At 41.5% G+C, this 20,348-nt stretch overlaps 3 protein-coding genes across 6 annotated transcripts in view; 2 read left to right on the top strand and 1 right to left on the bottom strand.

The window, feature by feature from the left end:
- LOC139464043 (thrombospondin type-1 domain-containing protein 7A-like) overlaps positions 1–20,348 on the bottom strand; it is a 402,501-nt gene that overhangs the window by 300,746 nt on the left and 81,407 nt on the right. The gene's annotated exons all lie outside the window — the stretch shown is intronic.
- On the top strand, positions 15,426–20,116 carry LOC139463531 (uncharacterized). The gene is made up of 2 exons (XM_071244801.1): positions 15,426–15,748; positions 19,434–20,116. The coding sequence occupies exons 1-2, from the start codon at positions 15,622–15,624 to the stop codon at positions 19,979–19,981; spliced, it is 675 nt and encodes a 224-aa protein (XP_071100902.1). The 5' UTR covers positions 15,426–15,621; the 3' UTR covers positions 19,982–20,116.
- On the top strand, positions 15,922–19,438 carry LOC139464114 (uncharacterized). Its single transcript, XM_071245654.1, has 4 exons — positions 15,922–16,234; positions 16,665–16,816; positions 17,984–18,243; positions 18,360–19,438. The coding sequence occupies exons 1-4, from the start codon at positions 15,922–15,924 to the stop codon at positions 19,354–19,356; spliced, it is 1,722 nt and encodes a 573-aa protein (XP_071101755.1). The 3' UTR covers positions 19,357–19,438.

Raw genomic sequence — 20,348 nt, 5'->3', positions numbered from 1 at the left:
ATCACTTGAACAACTGTAAAACATCTCACTCATTATTATTAACAATGTTTGTGTGATGCTACACCCCACGTTATAGCGAGGGTAATCACAATAAATATGCCATCCAAAACTATGATGTCTTAAAACATATAATCTGACGATACTGAAAAACTTTTTTACAGATTGGTCATCAGAAACGAGAAAAATACCCATAGACTGGATTCTACGCCAAGATGTGGCATCACATGAGGAGGATGGAAGGGTCAAGTGTCCGATGAGACCCACAGACACACAATGAAGAACATGAGAGCTGCCCTCCATTGGTTGGGTCGCCACATTGACCTCGTAAAGGAAAAGAATTCCAATGTTCCAATGACCTTCTCAATGGAAAATTAAATTCAGCGTTCATAAACTGTCAGTCTATGACAACACAACATAAGCCTTTTATTGGCAATGTTGAAATGACAAAAATTCAAGATTATCTGTCACACGATTGTCCAATCTGTGTTCTGTACAAAGCAAGGTTTGACATCGCTGTTCATTTTGTTGGTGCGGCCTAGAATTTCACTTTCAGTTGAGACCTTAATTTGAATTTCATTTGGATGATGAGGGCTACAAATATGCCTCAGTTTCACAGTCCAACAAAACACACAAGGGGGTTTGAATGACCCCGAAAACAACACTGCCGACAAAAACATGTATGCTTCTGGTACGTCACAGTGTCCCGACACAACTTTGAAACTTCTCATGTCAAAACTGCCCCCCAAAAGCAAAAAAGTTGTTTTGCATTCCCAAATTAAATGCCATGGTAAATGGCCCTGTTAGCCCATTTTGGAACATCAACTTGGTTTGATCATTCGCACAATTCAGAGGAAGCAGGTCTCATTTGGGTCTATATTTCTCACTGCATATGTGCTACTACCATTCAAGCACTTGCCGATGCAAATGTTGAATTTCGTCATGTCATGTTCTTGTTGAGGACACAAATGAAGCAACCATTCAATGATACAGTTTGTCCATCTTGGGTCAAACATCAGCTATTAAGCCAAGTTTTACAGGGAAATCACACACGATGACAAATTCAAAACTCCAAACATAACACACCAAGATGTTGAAACACAAAACACACAAGTTTCAGAGCACTCTGTTCAATACCCTTCCAGTCAGTTCCACTTTGTCCGAATCAGTTTGCGATTATCCCAACACAAGCAACACCTTCACAAATCAGTCCTATTCCCAATTTGCTATTCTAATTTTAACCCTTTTGTGTCTGAACTGTTCTTATTTTCACTTATTTGCCCTTCTATGTGTGAACTGAAGTTATTAACTATTCTATAGCTGAACATTCAAAATGTTTATATCAATCTACCAAATCAATCACTCAAATAAAAAAAATATGTTCATCCTAGCACCATATATCTAACTAGTTCTCCAAGCACTACTTCTGTGGACGAGTAGGTAGCCTACAGTATTCTCCAAGCACTAATTCAATGGACAAGTAGGTAGCCTACAGTATTCTCCAAGCACTAATGCAATGGACAAGTAGGTAGCCTACAGTATTCTCCAAGCATTAATTCAATGGACAAGTAGGTAGCCTACAGTATTCTCCAAGCACTACTTCTGTGGACATGTAGGTAGCCTACAGTATTCTCCAAGCACTAATTCAATGGACAAGTAGGTAGCCTACAGTATTCTCCAAGCACTAATGCAATGGACAAGTAGGTAGCCTACAGTATTCTCCAAGCACTAATTCAATGGACATGTAGGTAGCCTACAGTATTCTCCAAGCACTACTTCAGTGGACAAGTAGGTAGCCTACAGTATTCTCCAAGCACTACTTCTGTGGACAAGTAGATAGCCTACAGTATTCTCCAAATACTACCTCTGTGGACATGTAGGTAGCCTACAGTATTCTCCAAGCACTACTCCAGTGGGCAAGTAGGTAGCCTACAGTATGGGGCTATATCATGGCTAGTGCTTGAACTCAATTTTAACTTAACAAATCTGTTCTGGCACTGGTGACTTGGATTTAACCCCACTTTCAACAGAATTTCAGCTCCATCATGCATGAAAGCTTGATATTAGCACTGCCCACAGCAATCTTCCACCTAGAAATATCCGAGTCTGGACCAGACAATCAAGTGATTAATATTAAGAGCAAAGATTCATGTTAGTGTACTGTGAAATGCAATCAAGCAAGTAATGGAGATTGACTGCCATTTTCCTTTGATTGACTCTTATGACCAGCATCAGAATCTGATATGTTCATATGTTGTTGTATCTATACACTAGAACTCTGCATTAGACGCTGACATTATGTCTGGGGGACGGGATGATCATGTTGCTACAATGTATAATGCTACTGATTGTCTGACATCAAGCCCTGATGTCATGAAGATTTATGCAAAGACGAAATATTTTACATGTTGTCATTTTAAAAAAAAAAAAATAATTTTTTTTTAATATTACTTTTATTCATTTATTTTTATCTGTTGCATTTCATATTGTTTTTACAAAACAGAATACAGTGACTTCCATGTTACAAACAAGTGTATGGCGTGATGACCAATATTTATCTGTCTAAATTCCCACTCATCAGTGCTGTACAACGTGGAGAGGAAGTAATACTGCTTCGGTTCATTCTGGAAGATCTGGAACGATGGAATATGCCTTGTGTCTTTACGTGAGAAAATAAGCTTTTTGCAAATAATAATTATAAGATTTAAAGGGTCATTACTTCTGAATTTGTATTCAATCAAAACATGTCGTTCGGTGATATTTGTTTTGATTTGAGTGCTGGTATCTAGCCAAAGTTCTAGTGCTGTCAAGATTGTTTTTACTTTGCTGCAATCCCAAAACAATATGTGTGTGTGTGTCACAAAGGCTACATGTATTGCTGTCTACATACCTCATTTTGAATAATATATTATTAGAAGGTGGGAAGTGGTGTAGAATTTTGTATTGAAACCACTGAAGCTTAGTATCGACAGTACACCTAAAGTGTATGATCTTATACATTGTCCATTCCTCTAACAATGTTACTACTTGGAAAATATTTCTCCACTTTGTGGAGTGTTGATTTTTTACAGAATGTTTTTCAACTTCGCATTTGTAAAAGTATTGAGTGTCTTTTCATATTTCTGTAGGTGTTGCATATTAAAGGATCTGATTGGATTTAAGGGGGTCTCGCATTCATCCACTTGATGCTTTTGTTTCTGCAGTAATGTTTTATGGAGTTTATAATGCCCATGTAACGTATGTCAAGACATTTGTTTGTAAATTAATTTTTTCAACATAAAAATTCAAAGGATAGAAATTTGCCTTTCTCTTCCAACAGGTCATTTATATAGTGTATGCCTTTTCTGTAACACTTTTCATAGAATACACCTTTTCTATTAATCTGGATGTTTTCATTTAACCAAACATTATTCTTAAGTAGATCCATTTCTGATAGTTCTGTGGAATGAATAGATTCAGGAGATTTTTGTAAAAGTTGTTTCGTATCATTTTGACCATAGTGTTTCTTAAATACTGACAGTTGTATTCAAATATGGATCCTTGTCGCATCTTGATCCTTATCAAAGAATCTTCTTATAATTGATATCTTTTGAGCCATTATTATTTCTTTTACTTTTAGAACATTAAACCCCCCGTCCCCCCCCGTCCCCCCCGTCCTTTTTATCACAAATCACCTGTCTTTTTTTTACTTCATGTGGTTTTCTGGCCCATATAAACTTGAAACATTTCTTTGAAAATAATCCACTTTTGAGTCAAGGGGGTTTGGCAGAGATGCAAACAGTGATTTAGTTTAGACAAAATAAGAGATTTTAATATTATATTTCTGCCGAGGGGAGTTAGGTGTCGAGCTGACCAAATTAATTGACATCGGTGTTTCACAATTTTAAAACGTTCTTTATAATACAAATGAATCATTTCTTCTAACTCAAGACTATAGGATATTCCAAGGAGGTCAAAGGGACCTTGGCCAGTTTAGTTTCCACTTAGGACATAGCTTCGTTCTTGATCTTGTTTTTGACCCTATCCAAACAAGCCATGTCTTCTGAATGATTGCTTTTAGTCCAGAGAAGCGTGCGAAAATCAAGTACTGGCAGTACTGAGTGTAGACAGCATTTAGTTCCATCTAATATACAAGTTGCATCGTCTGCAGACTATTGTATGAGGAATTCAACATTACCCAAAGGTATGCCTTTTATATCTGCATCATTGTTCCTGGTATTTGAGCACACAAAATAAATATATAAGGTGTAATCGGATCTCCTTGGCGACAGCCTCTGGAGATACTGAAGATACATGATCCATAACCACTGACTAATACATCTGAATTCCTTCGTAAAATACAGTAATCCATCTTCAAATAGAACATCCAAAATTAAAGAAGCATAATGTTTTATCAATGAACGCCCAGGCAACTGTATCGAAGGACTTTTCGAAGTCAATTAGTAGCAGTAATCCTCATATTTGAAATGTTTCTGTATGTTCCATCAAGTCATAAATTAGTCCAGTAATCTCACCAATATAACTTCCAGACATTAAACCTTTTTGGTCTTCATCTATCAATAAATCAAGGACTGGTTTGACTCTTCGAGATATTGTAAGTGAGGCAACTTTATAGAACTCACTCACTCACTCACCCAATCACTCTCTCACTCACTCACTCACTCACTCACTCACTCATCCACTCACTCCTGTTTTAGAAGGCCTACATAGATGTGATGTTAACCTTGTTTAATCACTTGTTTCTGTGTCATGGATCAGTTGTAAGTCGTTAGCTAGACGGGGATAGGGCAATGTCAGAGGGACTCACGCACCAACTACATAGATTCCAGCTATCTTTACATTTCCAGCCTCCTTAAGAACCGTACTCACTGCTGCAGAGATGGGTTAATTATCTCAAACTATGCTTACCTAAATATACTGAGCTAAGTTGTGTGGAAAATATCTCCGTTTAGAGTGGAATGTATCATATTCATGTCAGTAGGTGCAAACTAATAGCATATCCAGTCCCAATCTGTCAGAGAAATGGTTAAACGTCATGTAATGTTTACAAAATAACTGTTACGAGTCTTATGATATAGGTTTGCGCTACCCTGGCCTGATCCGACTCCCGCAGGACGGCAGGCAAGTGTCCTGGTGTAACTTGTTTGGGTTGCCTGGGTTGGTATTGGCGGTTCAATATGGCTATGCCAATCATGAACATTGAATGAATATTGGCTTTACGATCTATGAGAACACATCGCTGGTCGAACCGTAGCCATGAATAGCAGCCAGTCTATGTCTGATGGCTTAGGAGGAGCATCTGAGGGCGAAGTTAACAACAGGTGAAGAATTGAAGCAGTGAACCGAACTAGACGGATGGCATGCTTGGGACATCATCCCCACATGAACATTATAGACACACAGGTTATTCAGTATCAATGGCCATATTGCCAATAGTACAATGAAGGGATTCAAGAAAACAGATGATGTACATGATCATGATGACATATCTAGACAGTCTTATCTTTCGATTAACAGCAATATGAAAGATAAGGTGGTTTTAAACTTCTTTTGAGTAGGATATTAAATGATATATATGCCAGTATTTACGTATAATATATACACTAACAAATGCTATGGAGCATGACCTTTCATTTATTTAGTGGCAACAATATATTGCCATGCCATCAGTTGCCGTGAGCTGTTGACATGCTTTGTTCTGTCTGCACCAGGATATTTAATGTAACAACAATATGACAAAAGCTTTCAATGCAATAGATGTTATATCAACTTGATCACCGGAACCAGCCATCACTTGATACTTACAAACAAACAAACATCTGCTACAGCAAAAACAGTTCAAAGCACAGTGCTGTATTTTGATACCTCCCTGGACATAAAACTTCCACAAACCCAACAGAAAGAACACACATCACACACAATAAGGGCAGACAAGAAAAATAAACTTTTTTACCAAAAAAAGCAACCAAAGTGTTTGCTATTATCATTGATGAGATATTGCTGTCAGCAAGTATATATCACCTGCCTTTGTTGGGCAGCTGGTTAGATTTTAATTTAGTCATCATGAATATTTTATGAGACCAAAGAAAATAGTTTGAGACTACTATATCAATGCATGTTTTTGTTGCTTTGTTCAATTACCTTCATTCAAATAAAGCACAGGCCTAATGCAAACATTTAGTTTTTACCTCTCTTTATCATGAAAACCTTGCAAGTCAACTTTGTCAGCATAGCTTTCTATCCCAGCTAACATGTCTTCCATTTCAGTTCCCTTGCAACAGTGAATATATTGGCCTTTGAGTGATAGAGTGAGTTGAGTTTTACCCCACTTTTTGCAATATAATGACTGGAGACACCAGAATGCTGCTTTGAACAGCATACTTTAGTGATAGTCACACCTTACAGGTGAGGGCCAAGCCGAGGTGACACAAATCTTAGACTTTTATCTCTTTGGTAAAACCCAGAGCATTGGTTTGAATCTTGGATTTGAACCCGAACCATGACCTTAGATCACCATTTACTCGTGTGTGTTGAGGGAGATGGATACTTCCAGAAGAACTGACCTAGTCGAAATATGAAGAATATCAATCAATAGACTATTTTCTGTGAAATTTATTTCGTAGGACTAAGTAAGTGAGTGAGTTGGGTTTAACACCGCTTTGAACAGTATTCCGATCATATCATGGCATGTCAGCTTCATGTGGGAGGAAAGCCCGAAGCGATGCAGGTTCCACTTTGATGAAACCCCTGACAAAACTAGAAATATAATTAGGGCGAAACTGGGAATCGAACCCATGATCATAGGTTTCTGGTGTGCCCAAAGGATGTAACTCTGCACAACAAATTTCTGAGCCTTAGATGACTGGGCCACCTGTGTCCCCCCATCCTTATAGAGATTGCTTAGCAAGGAATATAATAACACAATATGAAACTATGTCCCCCAGCACTTTTGATTTAAAGGCACAGATTTGAGTTACACAACCTAGTCTGTCTCATCGTCCCTGAACTATTTTAATTTCAGCACTTCAGTTCAAGCCAAAACAATTTCGATTATCTTTATTATCAAAACAATTTGTCCTGTTGGCTGCACAAAAACCTTGCAATACAGGTTTTACTGTATCCCCCGTTTTCTATTCTTGAGGTCAGAAGTTTCAAAAACTAATTAAACAAAGTTGAATTGAAAAAAACCCTCATTGTGATGACATGTGTTGTCTTATTCCAACGAATCGTTTTCTTTATAGGACAAAATTGCATTGATAGTGTCTTAACTTACTTCCAACGTATTTGTGAAAAAATTCTACACTGAAACTATTTTGACATTTTTTGCTGTTTGAATCTTTTGAAGATAAAAATAACCATTCAGCCTGCAAGTAATGCTTTTATCCTGTCCAGTATCAACGTACAAGTAAGTCAATATGTACAGTTTGCACACAATAGTGAACTCTATGCGTCCTTAAAAATTACTTGGAGTTATCTGTAGAAAGAGACATAAGTTTGTTTTTTGTTGTTTAACACTGCACTCAACAATATTCCAGCTATATGAAGGCGGTCTGTAAATAGTCGAGTCTGGACCTGACAATCCAGTGATTGACATCATGAGTATCGATCAATTGGGATCGATGAGATGCATCAAGCAAGCCAGCGAGCCTGACCACCCAATCCCGTTAGTCACCTCTTACGACAAGCATAGTGATCTTTTACAGCAAGCATGGGTTGCTGAAGACCTATTCTACCCTGGATTTTCATGGGTAAGAGGGACATAAGTGGATCCCTGATAAAACTAAACCATGATACAGAGACAGAATCATTAAAGCATTAGGATGACATCCTGCTATCATTGTTCAGTTGATTTTGAGCCAGGGTTTTACTTGCCATATTCAGTGTGCTTTATAACAAGTAAAACTGGTGCAACTGTAGGTCATAATGCAAAGTTTTAGAGATACATCAACCATGTTTAAGTTGGAGAAATCGTCTGTTGATAACAGACGTAGAATCATGATCAATATGCTCCTTCCATGAAGTTGAAGCAGTTGTGTACAGATGTTTCACTGAAGGAAACATACAACCGAATGGCTAACAACTTCTGTTTTATTGCAATAAAATGCAATTAAGTTGTATGTATTCTTTTTAACTCCCGAACTTCTAGAATACCTGTCAAACAGTTTTACATAAGGTGTCTGTTTTGCCAGCTGTTATGACTCTGTTATAAACAACACCGTGAAGATCTCATGCTTGTAAGAGGTGACTTACGGGATTGGCTGGCCAGGCTCGCTGACTTGTTTGATGCAAGTTATCATATCCCAGTTGCACATACAAATGCTTATGACATCAATCATTGGTTTGCCTGGTGCAGTGTCGATCATATACAGACCTCTGTCATATTGCTCAAATACAAAGTGTGCAGCATTAAAGAAAAAACAAAACAACATCTGTTTTGAAGTAGTTATAATGCACAATTCCCAACCTTAAAAATAAATATGTGTGCATTTCTTAGGATCCACCAAATCAAATACACCTGGATCAAACGCTAACAATCAAGCATATCAGACCCTGACATCAGCACAGCGTCGTTGGAAGCAGAGCATTAAGTAGCATGTGATCACACAAAAACTGCCCAAACACCACTCTCTCCCAATGACAAAACTGCCTCTGTCTCTGCTTAGTCATTAAAGTAGTCTAGCTGGCTGCCTACCAAACCTAATCATTATAATTTCTTTACAGAGTGAAACTGATCTAACTTACAGCTGGGGTGGAAATGTGTCATTTAGTGAAAACAGCATCAAAGGGTATCTGATGAACAAAGAAGTGTGGGCATGTAGTGGAGCTCCTGGCTGGAAACTTGAAGACGTCACATGTCCAGACTCACTGCTACTCTCACAGATACAACTGCTGAAGCTATCCCCTTCACCACCCCTCTCCTTATTGGTAAAGTTGGCTGTTGCTTCCAATTTGGTTAAAAAAATGCTGACTTGAAACTGCGTGTTACCAACACTAAACAACTCCACGATTACTCTACCTGCTGTAAAACTCCGACACTATACCTGCTCTATAACTCTAACACTATACCTGCTCTATAACTCCAACACTATACCTGCTCTATAACTCCCGACACTATACCTGCTCTATAACTCTAACACTATACCTGCTCTATAACTCCAACACTATACCTGCTCTATAACTCTAACACTATACATGCTCTATAACTCCAACACTATACCTGCTCTTTAACTCTAACACTATACCTGCTCTATAACTCCCGACACTATACCTGCTCTATAACTCCAACACTATACCTGCTCTATAACTCTAACACTATACCTGCTCTATAACTCCACCAACACTATACATGCTCTATAACTCCAACACTATACCTGCTCTTTAACTCTAACACTATACCTGCTCTATAACTCCAACACTATACCTGCTCTGTAACTCCGACACTATACCTACTCTATAACTCCAACACTATACCTGCTCTATAACTCCTACACTATACCTGCTCTTTAACTCTAACACTATACCTGCTGTATAACTCCGACTCTATACCTGCTGTATAACTCCAACACTATGCATGCTCAATAACTCCGACACTATACCTGCTCTATAACTCCAACACTATGCATGCTCAATAACTTTGACACTATACTTGCTCTATAACTCCGACACTATACCTGCTTAATAACTCCAACACTATACCTGCTCTATAACTCCGACACTATACTTGCTTAATAACTTCGACACTATACTTGCTGAATAACTCCGACACTATACCTGCTCTATAACTCCAACACTATACATGCTCTAAAATTCCGACACTATACTTGTTTCAAAACTTCCTATTGACATTACATTCAGGACATTATGATTTGGCTGTGATTGTGATTATTGATACTGCTGTAAATGTTTATGTGCCTGTATGTGAGTGTGACCATGTGTGACTGTGTGTGACCATGTGTGACTATGTGTGTCATGGTACACGATATAGAGTCAGTACTAGTAAATGTTCTTTAAACGTTAGAGAGATAGAGGGAAACTATTTATTTATTTAGATGGGGTGAATTACCGAACTGCGCAAGCTATGGGGTTTTCAATTCATACCTAGTCTGTCTTACAGACCCTGATACAAATATATCCCATGCAAGTCTATAATGTTTGGCAAGTCTAGATTACTGCAGTAGCAGTTTCTGAAAATGAAGAGAGTCTCTGGGCTCCCTTTTATTATATTTTTTTTAAGATAATTGAACAACTGATTTTTTCTATACGATATGTTAGACTAGATGTTAGTCTAATTCATACCATCAAGTCTACGGTATGATAAATAAAACAAAACAGGTATAAGGGTGGTCTCAAAAACAAAACTGGGATGAAAAAGGCTATTAGATAGAAGAGTGAGTGAGTGAGTGAGTGAGTGAGTGAATGAGTATGGTTTTACACCACTTTTAGCAATATTCCAGCAATATCACGGCAGGGGACACCAGAAATGGGCTTCACACATTGTACCCATGTCGGGAATTGAACCCGGGTCTTCGGTGTGACGAGCGAACACTTTAACCACTAGTCTACCCGACCGCCCCTGATAAAGAGTGATTAGGAATATGGTGTACAAGCTTTATGAGCAGAAGGTAACTGTGACTTGTAGTAGAATTTGGATATTAAAGATATAATTAATATTTCCTGGACTGCACTAACTATTGCCCTCCAAGAGATGGGATTTCGATACACTGCCAGTGGCGATGATTCGGCACTTTTCAGGGGACAATATTCCATCCTGTCTATGAGGTCACATTATCACCGACCATTCATAACTATCACAGTCAGGGCGTCCAGATAATTTACCTTGGTGAATCATTCCACTGACTACATGTGGCTATTGGCAGATGGACAAAAAGCACCCATAGACCATCAGGTAAAGGTAATCGTGTCATTGTTTTGAATGCTGCAACCCATGATATGGGACTTCTTAATGGGTGTGTGCTAGTTTTTGAGGCGAAAAAGAAAACTGGCGATTTTCGTAAGGACATTATAGGAGGTGATGTGTTCATAGACTGGTTGGAACATCAGCCATTCCCCATTCAAACAATGTCAGGGTCATTGTCATGGATAACACCAGTTAATATAACATCCGGGAATCAGATACTGTCACCCCAACCATGAGAGGTCAGAAGGCGACCATACAGGAATATATGACATTGTCGACTGCAGGCCATCTGAAACAAAAGTTCAACTCATGGAGAAAATAAGAAAGCAGTAAACTACAAGACATATGTGCTGGCGGCACAACACGGTCACGTTGTCTTATGTACGCCAGTCAGACATTGTGAGCTCAACCCTGTTGTGCCTATCTCGGCTAAGTGTAAAGGGTATGTAGCAAGACATAACACAACATTCAAAAGTACAGATTCATCAGCAGAGATAAATGCTAACTCAAGAAACCATCTGTAGAACAACAAATACTTCTTGATTCCAAAACCGCAACCCCCTAATACTCATCCCGTTTCATAGCTCTTAACTAGTCCATCATGTTTCCAAGCAACTTTAATGCAGTACTTATCCTAAATTGCTACCCAAACAATGCACATGTCAATCAAGTACAATCACATCAATATTTTGACCCCCCAACTCAGGTGACATTTGCACCTGTGAGAATGAAATGGATAAACCAACTGGCTCGAGTAAACCTAGTAACCAGCTCATCTTCCAAACCTAGGTTTTGAACCGGTTCTCTTCCATGGTTTTACATTTTCAATCAAAACCTCGGAGGCATGTTTTATCCTACCGTATATGACCGCAGATAAGCCGACCCCGTAGATAGGCCGAGGTATTAACTTGACTATTGAAATATGAAAGAAAATGATATGACCCACAGATAAGCTGAACCAGGAAGTGAAAGGCAAAAAACACTGCGAAGTCGGACTGCAAGACATGTGCATGACATGAAATATTCAATGATATAAGATGAAAAACATTGTAATTATATTTCTGGTCCTCAAAATTCGGCTTATACGCGGTCATATATGGTATACTTAAGCTACAACCCCATACTAAGGTAATTGAGCAATACTCAATAAAGACCACTCAGATCGTACAATTTACCAAAGCCAGAGACCAATACTACAACAAGTATTAAGGACTAACGTAAGCCGTTGGCAGCTAGAGTCCCACAGCTTCAGTATGTCTGACAGATATGTATAACAGGCTGGCAGCATTCATACCAACTTGTCAGTTCTCATGCACTCAGAGGACCAGGTCTACATATATAGAGGGTATTAAATCTGAAGAGATACCCATTGCCATGACGCCAGTCATAGAAGTTTTAATAGACATCGGATCACACCACCTGTTCTTTCACCAGCTGACTTTAAGCACGGCTGGACAGCGACTCCGGTCTTGAGCAGTGACTGAGAGCAGTGGAGCCGCGACTGAGTGACAGTGTGTGCGTGTGACTGAGTGAGTGTGACTGTGTGAGTGTGACTGTGACTGTGTGAGTGTAACTGTGTGCATGTGACTGTGTGAGTGTGACTGTGTGAGTGTGACTGTGTGAGTGTGACTGTGTGAGAGTAACTGTGTGAGTGTGACTGTGTGAGTGTGACTGTGTGAGTGTAACTGTGTGAGTGTGACTGTGTGAGTGTAACTGTGTGAGTGTGACTGTGTGAGTGTGACTGTGTGAGTGTGCCTGTGTGAGTGTGACTGTGTGAGTGTGCCTGTGTGAGTGTGTCTGTGTGAGTGTAACTGTGTGAGTGTGCCTGTGTGAGTGTGACTGTGTGAGAGTAACTGTGTTAATGTGTCTGTGTGAGTGTGACTGTGTGAGTGTAACTGTGTGAGTGTCACTGTGTGAGTGTGACTATGTGAGAGTAACTGTGTGAATGTGTCTGTGTGAGTGTGACTGTGAGTGTGACTGTGTGAGTGTGACTGTGTGAGTGTGTCTGTGTGAGTGACTGTGTGAGAATAATTGTTTGAATGTGTCTGTGTGAGTGTGTGAGTGTGACTGCGTGAGTGTGACTGTGTGAGTGTGACTGTGTGAGTGTGAATGTCAGTGAGACCAGAGACTTAGTGACACTGTGTGAGTGTGACTGTCGGTGAGAGAAGTGACTTAGTGACACTGTGTGAGTGTGACTGAGATCTGTATATATGTGACTGTGAATATGAGTGACTGTCTGTGTGTATGTTGCTGTGGTTATGTCGGACTGTTGCTGTGATTGTGTTGGATCACAGGTGTCTGACTATGTTATGTCAGTGACAGTGACAGTCTGTGTCTGTGACTTGTCTGTGATTTGAGTAGGTGTAGTGTATCATCAATCATACATGCAAAGATTGAATCACCAAACTCGTAACAAATTTGTCTGCCCCCATGTGATAGGACATCATGCCACAGTGCTCTTGATGTGTCCAGCGACAGATGTCTGTGTGTGCAGTGAAACACGTATATGAAGTCCATGCTTCCACAACAGCTTCCCTGGCATGTTCCTAACCGTTCCACCGTTCACTACTGAGTGTTCCTTTAACTGAGTTGATGAATTTGCATGACTAATTTTGACAACAATCTCTGGGACATACATTAGCAGTGCTCCATGACGTGTTGAATGTTTTTTGAGGCCTAACAGATGAGGATAAGAAGGTCCTGGACTAATGATGGTCTCAATTGACGTACATGCATATACTCCATCTATAAATAGGCATGTTTAAAAAAACTAAAGTCATGTTCAAAGATCAAGTTTGTCCCCAACATCTCATAATGCTTCTGTAATGATTACAAACATGCCACCTCCAGCAACAACATTATCGGGATAGAAAATAGCAATGTCAACGAGAACATTATTTGGAAGTTGGGTAGATGGGAATATTTTTTCTGCTGACATTTGTCAAGAAAAAAATCCAATTTGACTTCGGAATTACTTAATTTGACATCACTGTACATATATGTAATCACTATTAACAACACACTTCTGTGATGATGGGGGAGTGAGCGGGGTTGGGTTTAGCTCTGCTTTGAATAAAAATTCAGAGGCCTGTAACCAATCAAGTCTGGACCAGACAAACCAGTAATTGAAAGCGTAAGCATAACTTCAGGCAGTTTGGGAACAATATGACACGCATCCGACCAAGTCACAGATGGACCCCCACTCCCTGTTCTAGCCAGCTCCTAGAGTGAGTGAGATGGTTTACGCCGCTTTTAGCAATGTTCCAGCAATATCACGGCGGGAAATACCAGAAATGGGCTTCACACATTGTACCCATGTCGGGAATCGAACCCTGGTCTTCAGCGTGACGAGCGAACGCTGTAACCACTAGGCTCCCCAACCGCGCCCCCCAGCTCCTAGAGCTAGCCGATGTTAAGGTTATTTTCTGGTTCAGAATCCCCAAACATCAATGCTATAAATTACAGTATACTATGTTTATAATGAACACACTCATAACAACCGACAGATACAATGCACTGTTCATTTGCTCCTGGCCATTTGGGGGCGGTCGGGTAGCCTAGTGGTTAAAGAGTTCGCTCGTCACGCCGAAGACCCAGGTTCGATTCCCGACATTGGTACAATGTGTGAAGACCATTTCCGGTGTCCCCCGCCGTGATATTGCTGGAATATTGCTAAAAGCGGCGTAAAACCATACTCACTCACTCACTCCTGGCCATTTGCCATATATTTTATATAACGAACACGCTCATAACGAAATAACGGATATAGCAAACTCACGTTGTGGTCCCGTATGTACTCTGTCAACGATAATGTTTAAGTGTATAACAAACTGCTAGTCCCAGAGCTGATCTCCTCACGTGTCACCATTCTAATCATCCGTGGCCAAGCGAGGCTGTTCAAGGCATCAGTAAACAATTGAAGGCAATTGATTTACTCTCAAGTACTGACACCTTGTCCTCAAATTACACCCTCAATTAACAATAGTAACACAGTGATTGAAGTGGATATATTCTGCACATGTACAGTGCACACTCTTGTTATTTATTGAGTACCATGACGTCATAAAAGATATCTCATGGTGAAATTGTGTGTAACGAAGGTCGGATATAACAAACTAACATTAATGGTCCCTTTCAGTTTGTTATATCCATAGTTTACTGTAAGTCTTTAACTACAGACATCTTTTTTGGCACTTCGATGCATAAAACCATATTTGTTTAGATATTAGCAATCATAATATCAAGCATCTGCACCAACAACTGGTCACCAAGGTCACCGTACATTTCTGTCCGGCCAACGATCCCTTGTCTGACAAATTTAACACATCAACACAATATTTACATTTAGTACTAGCGACTAAATGTTTTTATTGCAGGTATATCATCTTATGTTTACAATTTTACTTACTTCCTGCTACGTCATAGCACGCGCGTGTCTTCGGAAGTTACGTAACCATCTCGTGGTGGCGTAATCACTGTTTTATTTTTTCATTACGTAACCGTCTCTACTCTTCACTTTCGCACAGCTGTCAATCCGTGGAACATCGCATTGTCGCTCTCCGCTTTCTCCGCTTTCTACGTTTTATCTCATCCTTCAATACTACATTCGCTGACGTTTAGTCATACCTTTCTCGCAACCGCCGATAGACCTATCTTATAGCTTCGCTGACGTTTAGTCATACTCCTATCAAAACCGCTGATAGATCATGCCCGCGAAAAGAAGAGCCGCCATCAACCATCGCTTGGTCAGGGGGGCCAAACAGGCACGAGTTGTCACCCCACCCCCAAGAGAGGTGAACGGGATCACCATCGAGCCAAGCGCTACAGCGGACGGTGAGTTACAATATTCCATAAATAATCGTGTGTCAATACCATCTGGTATTTTGGCTTCCACTGCGCCCGTGCCCAAACAAACTGATCACGTTTTGCATAATAATCAAACCGCATCAGTAGCGCAGCAGCTGCAACAAATCTGGGCGCTCTTGGGGCAATCGGGGGCCAATAACATGGGCCAACAACGTAGCACCGACAGTGCTGACATTCCCTCGCTTTCTCTCGATGCGTGCGGTCCAGGTGGGGTTAACCCGCCTTTTCAGATCGAGGCTCACAGTGACGTGTCACTACCGAACACGTCAGCCAATGAAAATCGTCCGTCGGGGGAATCCCTCGTCTTCAACTCAGAGTTTATCGATGCACACGTCAAACAACAAACCAGGGAAAAGGTATGGCGAGGTGAGTATGTGGACATCGGGACACTTCTACCCAACGACGCGGGCACCGAGGACAGCGAAGCGCTAACTATGGTCACAGATACTGCAGGTAAGGTACTATTTAAACCTGTCAAAGCGCCAACGAGGAAAATAACACTGGGAAGCTGGACATCCGCTTTCCATATTTACATGAACATATACCTTGCCAAACATTTCAGCCTACGGATAGTGCAAAGCCTATTATCGTACATGGAAACAATCCGTTCAGCGGCACTTAGATGTGGACCGGATGCCTGGTGTCTATACGACCAGCAATTCCGACATAGGATGGCTAGAGACCCTCTACGACAATGGGACAAACTTGACGGTGAGCTATGGCTAAAATACATGATCCCGCAGTCGGGGCGTCAACAGGTAGGTGGTACATTCGGTCAGCTGACTGCTTCAAGTGTTTCAGACCCTGTACTTAACCTATGCTACGCATTCAACAAACCTCATGGGTGTAAAAAGTACAGCTGCGCGTACTCCCACATATGCAGTAAGTGCGGCGAAACAGCTCACGGGGCGTCGACCTGCTTTCGAGGACAGGGGGTCACACGACCCCCCCTCTCAATCAATAGCTCAAGCTCACGCTTTAATGGCTCAAGCCCACGCTTTAATGGCCCAAGGCAGTCAACCAGAGGAACTAGAGGTAAGGTCTTTGGCTCCTACTCCCGTCAAACTAGATAAGTTAACACCATGGTTGTGTCGTTATTCTCAGTTAAACGCAGAGGATGCGCAATATTTGCTCGATGGTTTTACATTTGGTTTCCAACTCGAGTTCCAAGGTACACGCCATAGTCGGCTAGCAGGTAACTTACAATCCGCAACCCATAAACATAGGAGGGACATAGTTAGACAAAAGCTTAAAAAAGAACTGGATCTTAACAGAATGGCAGGACCGTTTAGCACTATCCCCTTTGTTAACTTGCAAGTATCCCCTGTAGGTCTAATCCCAAAGAAACAGGCAGAATCACAACAATGCCAAGGTGAGAAAGTCGATGATTTCCGTCTAATTCATCATCTGTCTTATCCAAAAGGAGGGTCAATTAATGACCACATAGATCCGCAAGCATGTTCAGTCTCTTATGCCAAGTTCGACGAAGCTGTACAGATGGTGCAACACTTGGGAAAGGGAGCACTGCTTGCAAAGTTCGACATCAAGTCAGCATTCAGAATTATACCAGTGCACCCGGATGATTTCGAACTGCTGGGTATCCAATTCGAAGGTAAATTTTACTTTGATAAATGCTTACCATTTGGATGCTCGATATCATGTGCTATTTTTGAGACCTTCAGCTCATTTCTCCAATGATGCATAAGTCAGCGTATCCCAGCAATACCGATTATGCATTACCTTGATGACTTTCTGACGGGGGGACAGCAGGGCACAACACAATGCCAATCCTATTTGCAGTCTGCATTAGAAATGCTAACTCATCTTGGTATTCCCATCGCCCAGGATAAAACAGTAGGTCCAGTGTCTCAACTTACATTTCTGGGCCTCGAAATAGACACGCTAGCTATGCAGGTGAGAATACCGGAAGGTAAGATCAGTGAAATCACAGCCCAAATTCAGCACATACTCGCCACATCAAACTCTAAGGCAACAAAGAAAGAATTACAGTCACTCATTGGTAAGCTCAATTTTGTGTGTAGGGCCATCCCAATGGGTAGAGCATTCTGTCGAAGACTCATCGACCTCCTCTGCCAAGGTAAGCAACCTTTCCATCATATTCGAATCACAGAATGGGTAAAACAGGATCTTCAAATGTGGCTTACATTTCTCACGAACTTTAATGGTGTATCAGTATTTCAGGACAAGCTGTGGGTGGACAACTCTCACCTTCAGCTTTACACAGATGCAGCAGGGAGCATAGGTTTTGGGGCCTACCTTCAGGGCAGATGGTTCTGCGGTAGATGGCCTGACCATTGGGTTAAGGATGGGACAACACTTGACATGACCTTTCTGGAGCTGTTTCCCATCGTCTGCGCCATTCAACTATGGGGAACACAGCTGATGAACAAGAAAATACTGTTCTACTGTGACAACCAGGCAGTGGTGGCAATCATCAACAAGCAATCAACCAAAGCCCCTCGGGTGATGAATCTTCTCCGCCGCCTCATCCTCCTTTGTCTTAACTATAACATTTTGTTTAAGTCAAAATACATTGCAACTAATTCCAATGTTATAGCCGATGCACTCTCGAGGTTTCAGTTCAATCGTTTCCGGGCAGTAGCACCGGAAGCAGAGCCTGCGCCAACGCCGGTTCCAGACAACATATGGCACATCTGAAGCAAGAAGTTGACAGGCTACTACTACAGTCACTGTCTGAAAATACCTGGTCGACTTACAGGACAGGCATCAACGCGCTGAAGCAGTTCAGATCGGTGCATCAGCTTCCAGAAACGTGGCCAGTCCCCCTAGATCAGGTCGTAAACTTTATTGCTCATTTGTCAGTCACCAACCATTCTCCCAACACAGTAAAAACATATATCGCTGGTATATCCGCCAACCATAAATTTAAAGGTATGGAAGACTGTACCAATCATTTCCTGGTTACTAAACTAATAACAGGTATGTACAAGTCAAGAGGGCGCCAGGACACAAGGAAACCTATTACTCTGGATCTGTTGAAGGTGGTCATCAACAATCTCACACAGGTTTGTTCTTCGTCATACGAGGTATGCCTTTTCAGAGCTGTCTATTGTATAGCCTTCTTTGGTTTCTTTAGAGTAAGTGAACTAGTTCAAACTAAGATGTCACAGCCAGGCTGCTCCATCAATAACGTAAGTATATCAGGCGAACCGGAGAAAGCTACGATCCACCTTCCACACTCCAAAGGTGACCAACATGGGTACGGCAATTCAGTGGGTATAGAGCCGACACCAGGTAAATCACCCTGCCCAGTGGCTGCCCTTAAGGCATACTTAAAGGTACGCCCATCTGGCCCCGCCCAAGCATTTATCCACTTTGACCATTCACCGCTAACCAGGTATCAGTTCCAAGCGGTCCTAAAAAAGGCCTTGGCCCTCAGCTCAATAGGTACTGAAAGTTATTCTTCCCACTCTTTCCGAATCGGGGCAGCAACAACGGCAGCTATCAATGGGGTACCACCACATCTCATCCAGCAATATGGCAGGTGGAAGTCTGAATGCTATCAGTCGTATATACGTCTTCCTGTGACATAATTATTCATGTTAGTTAACAAGAACTAAAGGCAAATAACTAATAACTGCCAAATGCTACTATAGTACATTTGTTCCAGTCTGGATGGTGGGCTCAAGCTTTATGACAAGGGCGAGGCAACAGCTGTCCCCACAGCGCCCGGAGCTTGTGCCCCACAAAAAGATTTTGTGGTTGGCAAGGGGCGGACTGCGGTGGAACGACCTGGACAGGGTGATCGACGCTCAGGTGGAGGCAACGCGGCGCAGTCCTTCAGCTGTCGTTATACACTTGGGATCCAATGACTTGGGCTCCACGAAGACCAGCCAGCTCCTCATAGATATGGAGACGTCAATCATGCGGATCCAGGCACACCTACCAAACACCCATGTCTGTTTTTCCGGTATCCTACAACGAAGGTATTGGCATTCCGCACGCGACCCACGTAAGGTGGAAAAGAGTAGATCTAAGCTCAATAGGCGGTTAGCCAATCGTCTCCGCGACCTTCCTAAGTTCTCTTTTATCCCCCATCCTAGAATAGTGGCCACTGACCGGTCCTGGTTCCAGTGGGAGGGAATCCACCTTAGTTGTAAAGGGATAGTAGCTTTCGTAAAGGATATCGATCATGCCTTGGTCCAAATTTTCAAGTAAGTAAATATAAAGGTAAGACATCTTTCTTATGAGGCAATCATGGCGGGCACGCGTATCATCATCCGCGGCCGTGGGGTGTGGGGTAGCACTTTGGTGCTAAGTGGCGTGGTTCTTCTGGGCTACCTCCTATATCATCATAATTTATATTGATATATGTACTAATTAGGGTTTCCGGTTACCTGCTTTCCAGCGGGAACCCAGACTGGGTTACCTTCTTACCAGTTGGAACCCAGTCTTTCCCGGGTTTTCACTCGGGAATCTAGTAACAATTATATTTGGCAACGCAAGTTGCCACATAGCTGGGCCTGGCGGCGTTCGCTCCCATTTAGACCCGCAGCGTTGGTCGGGTTGCGTCGTTTCCGTCATT

Source organism: Haliotis cracherodii, unplaced genomic scaffold (genome assembly GCF_022045235.1).
Source record: "Haliotis cracherodii isolate W230 unplaced genomic scaffold, xgHalCrac1.p SCAF_16, whole genome shotgun sequence".
NCBI classification, from domain to species: Eukaryota; Metazoa; Mollusca; class Gastropoda; order Lepetellida; family Haliotidae; genus Haliotis; species Haliotis cracherodii.
Note: the sequence above shows the minus strand (reverse complement) of the source record. Positions and strands in the feature narration are given on the sequence as shown.